The sequence below is a fragment of the Palaemon carinicauda genome, chromosome 16, assembly GCF_036898095.1.
Source record: "Palaemon carinicauda isolate YSFRI2023 chromosome 16, ASM3689809v2, whole genome shotgun sequence".
Taxonomy (NCBI): Eukaryota; Metazoa; Arthropoda; class Malacostraca; order Decapoda; family Palaemonidae; genus Palaemon; species Palaemon carinicauda.
Window position 1 is genome coordinate 17478576 of NC_090740.1, and position 9050 is coordinate 17487625.

The 9050-nt window shown below is 36.5% G+C and overlaps 1 protein-coding gene across 1 annotated transcript; it reads left to right on the forward strand.

The window, feature by feature from the left end:
- Positions 1 to 1772: 1772 nt before the first annotated feature.
- Positions 1773 to 2264, forward strand: LOC137655159 (uncharacterized). Its single transcript, XM_068389038.1, has one exon. It carries the CDS (start codon positions 1773 to 1775, stop codon positions 2262 to 2264), a length of 492 nt encoding a protein of 163 aa, XP_068245139.1.
- Positions 2265 to 9050: the final 6786 nt, after the last annotated feature.

Consider the following 9050-nt stretch of genomic DNA (forward strand, 5'->3'; position numbering starts at 1 on the left):
AATGTTTATTAAAGAGCCCTAGATCAGATGGCTAATATCAACAATGGAGTAGAAGAGTTGTTCCATAATGCGCTTTAAGCATCTGTGACCAATACGCATCCAAATTTATGGAAACTCATCAATGTATTGAAAAATGAAGAATATCTTTCTAAAAAGAAGATAATCGATGCAGGAAGAGGTGAAACAGCAGTCAAGAAACAATACAAAAATGTTTATAAGCGCATACTAAGTATTGTCAGAGGTTATGATCAAAATGTAAAACATTATATACGAGCAATTGCTATGAACTTCATGATTTTTAGCTTTGAATTTTTTTTTTAAGAACACCTTTTAAATAAAGTGCATGGTCTTCATTTTTTTTATCCTTCTCTTATATATAATTATAATTAAATGAATACATGAAAATCAATGAAAAGTGATAAATATACTTGAAGATAACTATATGAATATAGTTACATTGATCTCTAAAAGAAATAAGCTAAAAACTATAATATACATTTTACGGCGAAATGTCCTTGCGGCAAAATATCCGTACGGCAAGTTTTCTTACGGCGAAAAGTCTTACAATCAATTGTCCTACGAGCAAATTTGTTTACGGTGAATTGTCCTAGCTCCGGCCTAGACACCCCAATAGTGATCTCCCATGAAACTATTACAAAAAACTTTAGAATAATTGGAAATTATGAACGAGCCACGAGAGCGTTGCTCATTTGTGATAAAACAAGTATTTAAGGGATCGCCACCCGGAAAGGGTATATGTATATATATATATATATATATATATATATATATATATATATATATATATATATATATATATATATATATATAGAGAGAGAGAGAGAGAGAGAGAGAGAGAGAGAGAGAGAGAGAGAGAGAGAGAGAGAGAGAGAGAGAGAGAGAGAGAGAGAGAGAGAGAGAGAGAGAGAATATATATATATATATATATATATATATATATATATATATATATATATATATATATAGAGAGAGAGAGAGAGAGAGAGAGAGAGAGAGAGAGAGAGAGAGAGAGAGAGAGAGAGAGAGAGAGAGAGAGAGAGAGAGAGAGAGAGAGATTGCGTAACATAGTGTCACACATAAAGAGGATATAATTTTTTAGTTATTTGTCTGACATCTTGAGCCATTAGGAGACTGTAGAAAAATGTCTAAAGGAAAATTCTACATCAAAATAAAAATCTGCACGTTTAAGAACTATTTGTATTTACACGTCTTATAAAGTAACTTAAGATTTCCAGAAGAAAAACTGAGGTGCAATGCACCTGTTACATTCAAGTTTCAACACTCTTTCACAAGGAATAAAATTGCCTTAATATTTGGTTTAAAATTTGGATCGTTTTGCAAAGGCACTTTAGCCTACCTATGCCATGTAGGCTACTTGATATAAAAGGGCAGGAGGAGCTAGGAGCCCTACGTGGACAAGACTGCGCAACATGAGGCTGGAAACTGGCCTGCCATCACTAGAAGACAGGATTGCACAGAGAAAGGCATCCATTATTGCAAAGATGTTCCTCTCTGATAGAGACTTTATAACAAAGAGGGTGTAAGAGGGACTCACAAAGCACCCTGAGGTCCAAACCCCAAGCTCCTAAGGCACGGACCACAGCAACAACATAAAGAGCCTGGTTTAGCTGAGGATATTCTGCAACCAAGCCCAGACTCAGGCCAGGGCAACACAACACATCCCACCGTGGAAGAAAGAAGTGGCGACCTTTAGGTACACTAAGCTTCCTAGAGCAAAGGAAGGCTGCACAATGGAGGAACTAAGGAATGCGGCCCAGGAAGCAATCATGATTGCGGAAACAGCAGGAGCACAGACCTATTACACTGATGGTACTGTAGCCCCTGGAATCCAGACAATTGGAGCTGCAGTATTTTTCAGTAATTTCACGACCTGCTGGGGGACATCCAATAATGCCTTCACCATGCAAACAGAGCTTCTTGCAATAAAACAAGCAGTAAAATACTCCATTGAAAATAAGGAAGGACCAGTAGTCTTCCATACTGACTCAAGATCCTCAATGCAAGCCTTGCAAAAGGAAAAGAACAAAGAAAACAAGGCCCCGCTAGCTGATATCAAAGGACTATTATATCAGCATAATGAAAGAGGCAGACCTGTGACTCTCAACTGGATTTCCAGTCATACTGGAATACCAGGGAATGAGAGAGCAGATGAGCTAGCCAAAAGCACCAGACACATAGAAAGTGCACAGGTGCACATACAGCCTGCACTGCAACAAATTTAAAATAAAATAAAGCCACAGCTCAAAGAAAATCTAATCAAGGAGCTACACAAGTGGATAGGGAATAGCTCCTCCTCTGCTACATGGTACAAATGGGCCACGGAACTAGAGCCTTCCCCCCATTGACAGAAACACACCAAGAGAGCAGGCTGTATGCACACACAGACTCAGACTGGGATGCAAAGCAAACTGGGAGATGTTGGAAAACAACCAAAGACCATGTGAACATTGTGACGTCATACCACAACAGGCCCTCCTGCACTACCTACTAGAATGTAGGGAGACAGCATAGCTGAGGGGCTACCTTCTAGAGGACGTCAACTTACAACAAGCCAGGCAGACTGCAGCTACACTAGTAAAAGCAATTGTCGAAAACATATTAGTACACAGACAATTGATTTCAAGCCTACCTCCACCGAGGTAACAACCTCTGAAATTCACATCAAACCCATCTCATCACCTCACCGTAAGGCCCTACACACATCATCCCTTGTATACTTCCATAACTTTCTCTACTACTGAAATACTCCGCAGGGACCCTAAGGAGTAAAGGGTTGGACAACCCCACGTGCAACTTTTCTCTACTTTTCAAAGGCCTTGCACCCATTTCTAACTACAACTATCCATGATATGATGGCCCTCTTCCACTACCACCATCATCCTTACTATGTTCGCACCTGTCTCTACAACTAAAAACCTTTCAAATTTCCTTTTGATTTAACAACCAACCTTCTATATATTACAGGTTACCTACGGGCCGAACAAGGGAAAGGCCCGTGCCAACACAAATTGTTGGCTACAATACAAAAACGAACGAACGGAGCCAGGTTTGAAATCTAATTTTGATATTTTTTAAAGTTTCTTATATCATCTCTCAATGATTCGAAATTGTATAGGTTCAACTCAACAAATTAATAAAACAAGACAAATAAGCAAGGCTAATGGCTGATAAAAATAATACCAAAAATTTGAAATTCATCAAGTGGTTATGCATGGTAGTAAGCCAATCGATCTAATCTCAATTGCTTAAAATCGCAGTAATTAACTACACAGAAAAATAAAACACCAGATGTAAATCATAAAGGATCTTGCTTTGTTTAGTTTAACCATCGTTGATTTAAATGTTTTGATTCACCCAAAGTGATCCTTGGAACGTATCTCACGCTGACAAGTTGTACGGCAAAATCTGAAGAAACAACAGAGATATAGTCATTTAAAATCCAGTGGCCTTCAATAAAAGGTTTGAGACTCTCGAGTAGCGTTGTGGACTTTTATGTTTTATCAACATCTGTTATTTTAGTAATTCACGTAATTATTCATTAGTTTTGATGGATACTCATGCGTCTGCCAGTGCCACAGCAGTGTTTTGGAGTTACCGAAGTGTAGAAATGCCTACCCTGGAGTACCTTGAATAGCCTACCCAACAGAATTTGGACTGTGACTTAGGACAATGTAATATTTTCCCAGTTATTTGTCGTTTTTTAAGTGTTCCTATCTCACAGCAACATTCATAAATCGTTGTAATGTAAGTGAAGTGCTGTCTAAATGCCAATTCGTGATAGTTGTAAAAATGTTCGTCCACCAACTTAGCAAAGGCAAGAGAAACAAAATGAGCTTGCTTACAGACCTCGTTTACAGACAATGGCCTCTCCAGCTGACACGCCTTGCGTTATATCAAAGTCACAGTTCGACGTAATAAGTCAATATTCACGCGTAAAGTAAGTAAATTTATATGTTGAGTATTTATAGAATTTTACTGGTATACGAGAAGATTCGATATGGACATAAAAAATAATCTAAAAAGTGGGGACATGGTACCCAGAATGTAGGAAGAGAAGAAATTGATGTCAGGACAGGTCCCTGGTGAGTGTCGAGACTTTATTTCAATATACTTCGCTCTTATGATTTATAATTTTTATTAATAAAAGACGAATCGCGGGAATTCGGAAATAAAAATAATTCTTAAAAATTAGTCCTCAGCTGTTTTTCTGTTTCATGATTTTTTAACTTCAATCTGTGAAGATTTCCATATTTTAGTTAAATTTTAAAAGTGAACATACCGTCGAAGAGAGGGAACCATTACGTCATAATGATGGCATAGCTCTCAGCCAATAAACTGTAATTGGAACTACTTGTATTTGCGCAAGAAAGGGGGATAAAGGGCCCATTAAAAGTAAAAATTGTCGTAGAGGAAACGTCTCTCCCGACTTAGGGAAAAATTCGAGGTAAAAGCTTATCAACCTCATTTAATTCCACCTCGTTCAATTTCTCAGACAATTACTATACCATTTATATTGCTTTTCACACGCTCTTTCCATGTAGATGCTTATGTTTTTAATATCGAGTGAGTCATGCTTATGAAGTTTTACCTTGTTTTCTTTAATAAAAGTTCAAGGGAAAAATGTTATATTGAACAACAACAACAACAACAACAACAACAACAACAACAACAACAACAACAACAACAACAACAACAACAACAACAACAACAACAACAATAATAATAATAATAATAATAATATATAAGAAGGTTCTCCCCTTCGACAATCTTAAAAGATTGTCGAAGGGGAGAACCTTCTTATATATTATTATTATTATTATTATTATTATTATTATTATTGTTGTTGTTGTTGTTGTTGTTGTTCAATATAACTACATTTGCTGCAATTTTAAACTTTTGAAGTTCTACCGATTCAGCTACCCGCTTAAGAAGATCATCCCACAATTTGATTACAGATGGAATAAAACTTCCAGAGTATCGTTACACTTGTGTGGTATTGAGCCTCATGATGGAGAAGACCTGATTATCAGCATTAACTATATGTCTTTTTATAGGCAGTAGGTTGGTCAGGGCACCAGCCACCCAATGAGATACTACCACTAGAGAGTTATGGCGTCTTTTGACTGGCCAGACAGTACTACATTGGATCCTTCTCTCTAGTTACGGTTCATTTTCCTTTTGCCTACACATACACCGAATACTCTGGCCTATTCTTTACATATTCTCCTCTGTCCTCATACACCTGACAACTCTGAGATTACCAAACAATTCTTCTTCACCCAAGGGGTTAACTACCGCACTGTAATTGTTCAGTGGCCACTTTACCCTTGCTAAGGGTAGAAGAGACTCTTTAGCTAAGGTAAGCAGCTCATCCAGGAGAAGGACACTTCAAAATCAAACCATTGTTCTTTAGTCTTGGGTAGTGCCATAGCCTCTGTACCATGGTCTTCCACTATCTTGGGTTAGAGTTCTCTTGCTTGAGGGTACACTCGGGCTTAGTATTCTATCTAATTTCTCTTTCTCTTGTTTTGTTAAAGTTTATATAGTAGATATTTATTTTAATGTTACTCTTCTCAAAATATTTTATTTTTCCCTTTTTCCTTTCCTTACTGGGTTATTTTCCCTGTTGGAGCCCCTGGGCTTATAGCATCCTGCTTTTCCAACTAAGGTTGTAGTTTAGCAAGTATTGATAATTAAAATAATAATAATAATAATGAAGATGATGATATTTTTAATAATAGTAATAATAATGATAATAATAATAATACAAACAGGATGGAACTGTCCGGGAAGATCTGAATGCATTGTACTGTATTACAATATAAATAGGTTTAGTTTTTTTGCTACTACTACTACTACGACGACTACTACTACTACTACGAATACTACGAGTACTATTACTACTATTACTACTACTACTAATAATAATAAATGGCATTTTTCCTTTGTTTTTTTTTTATAAAGACAGCAGATTTCTTAGCTCCAAAGTTATCTGTTATTTTGCGCAAGTTAGCAAGAAGAGGAGCTTTTAGCACTTGTTGGAGAATTGGTAATGTTACTCCTCTATGTAAGTGTGTTTGTGGTAGCTCAAGTCCCACTGATTACCGCCTAATTTCCATAACTCCCATATTATCTAAAGTTTTTTAACGTCTTCTGGCAAAACGTCTTAATAGGTTTGCTGAAGGTAATCATCTATTCCCTAGTTTGCAATTTGGTTTTCGTAAAGGCCTTGGAGCATGTGATGCCCTTCTTACAATCTCCAATGCTGTACAGAAATCCCTTGATTGTGGTCAGGAAGTTCGAATGATTGGCCTTGATTTTATAGCTGCATTTGACCGTGTTAATCATGAGGCCCTTGTTTTCAAACTCAAACAGTTGGGAGTGGGTGGGTCGTTTCTTAGCATTATTATTGATTTTTTAAGTAATAGATCTCAAAGAGTTGTTGTTGATGGGCACCATAGTGAGTATAGGAATGTGATATCTGGTGTTCCACAGGGTAGTGTTCTTGGCCCATTACTTTTCATACTATATACACATGACATGTGGTTTGACGTAGAAAACAAGCTTGTTGCATATGCAGATGATGCTACTCTCTTTGCATCAATCCCATCCCCTGAATGTAGATCTGGGGTTTGTGAATCCCTTAATAGAGATTTAGCTAGAATAAGTGCATGGTGCAAATTATGGGGTATGAAGTTGAATCCTAATAAAACTCAAAGTAAGATTGTAAGGAGGTCAAGGACGGTGGCTCCTCAACATCCGGATCTCAGTATTGATAATGTTTCTTTAAATTTGTGTGACTTTTTAAATTTTTAGGTGTGACTCTCGACAGCAAATTTACTTTTGAGAAACACATTAGGTCTGTGTCTTCTTCAATTGCACAAAAAAATTGGCTTATTGAGAAAGTCTTTTAAGATTTTCGGTGATCAATCTATTCTGAAGAAGTGTTTTAATTCTTTCATTCTACCTTGTTTTGAGTATTGTTCTCCTGTCTGGTGTTCAGCTGCTGATTCTCATCTTAATTTTCTTATTCCTGATCTAGATATTAATCTTTGGCACCGTCGTTCAATTAGTTCATTATGCATGTTGCATAAGATTTTTCGTAACTCTGATCATCCTTTACATACAGATCTCCCTGGACAATTCTATCCTGTTCGTAATACTAGGCAGGCAGTTAATTCTAATAGCCAGGCCTTCTCCATCATGACGCTCAATACTACACAGTATTCTAGAAGTTTTATTCCAGCTGTTACCAAGTTGTGGAATGATCTTCCTAATCGGGTAGTTGAATCAGTAAAACTTCAAAAGTTCAAAGTTGGAGCAAATGTTTTTATGTTGACCAGGCTGACATGAGTCTTTTCATAGTTTATATATGACATATCTGTTTTTGACGTTGACAATAGTTTATATAGGACATATCTGTTTTGACATTGTTAGTGTTTTTAGAATGATTTATTGTTAATTTGTTCTCTTCATTTATTTATTTCCTTATTTCCTTTCCTCACTGGAGCCCTTGGGCTTATAGCATCTTGCTTTTCCAACTAAGGTTGTAGCTTGGCTAGTAATGATAATAATAATAATAATAATACTATTACTACCACTACTACTACTACTACTACCACCCCAGCTGATACTACTACTACTACTACTACTACGACAATATTCGGACCCTAGGCATGTCCCTTCATGGGTTAGTCACCCTCCATAGTTCTCTATTCAAGGCCACCTCTTTTAGCTCTAGGAGTACCTTCTCCCTCCCTCCAGGTATCTAGCATTGACTTCCTTTTCCTTCCCTTGGATCTTCGTCCTTCAAATTTTATGACTATCTGCTTGTTATTGCTATTGAACGTAGCTTTTCTTATTTTCAGTACTTCCAATATACCAGTAAGTGGATGAAAAAAAGACGAGAAGACAAAAAAAACATTATTATTATTATTATTATTATTATTATTATTTTATTATTATTATTATTATTATTACTTGCTAAGCTACAACCCTAGTTGGAAAAGCAGGATGCTATAAGCCCAAGGGAAAATAGCCCAGTGAGAAAAGGAAAAAGGAAAAAAAGAAAAAAAAACTAAAATATTTCAAGAACAGCAACAACATCATAATAAACATTTCCTATATAAACTATGAAAACTTTAACAAGAGGAAGAGAAATCAGATAGAATAGTGTGCTCGAGTGTACCCTCAAGCAAGAGGGTGAATACAAATGTTGAAGTCAACCTCCATGGCGTAATGAAAAAATTAAGGTCACGTGCTAATCCTGACCTCACCGGAATAGAACTATCCATTACAAATTCATGTGACAATCTCTCTCTCTCTCTCTCTCTCTCTCTCTCTCTCTCTCTCTCTCTCTCTCTCTCTCTCTCTCTGTTTTGTTTTAACAAAATAATAACCATTGTAATAATGGAAATAAAGATTTTGACTTTTGACTTTTGACTCTCTCTCTCTCTCTCTCTCTCTCTCTCTCTCTCTCTCTCTCTCTCTCTCTCTCTCTCTCTCTCTCTCTCTCTCTCTCTCATTGTAGTGAATTGTAAACTTGTAAAGATAAAGACAGTCTAGAATTATCAGAATCTTCAAGAGATATACAGTATGTCATTGTGAGCTTATCTTATGTCCCATGTATTGTAACAGCATAATCTCTCGAACAAGTGATGCACATTCGTGAAATATTACTAAACTTGAGTGAAAAATTTCTATTCGGTTTGACAATGGTACAGTACCGGGTATTGGTATTATGCAGTAAAAGGGAAGCGCTGGTGATATTTCATTCATTTAATATTACCAAATTAATAATAATGGCAAGGTTGCAAATCTGCAAATGAAGGGCCAAAGTAAGAAGAAAAATAAAACACGGACCAACCAATGCTATTGCTACAATTTCAGCATGCTTTGTCTGTTGTGGCATATAAATTCCTTTCTACTATACCTGATTCAATTACGTTTGAAATGTACATGGTATATTATGGTATACATTCGATCACCTTTAAACAGCGTGTGCGCAC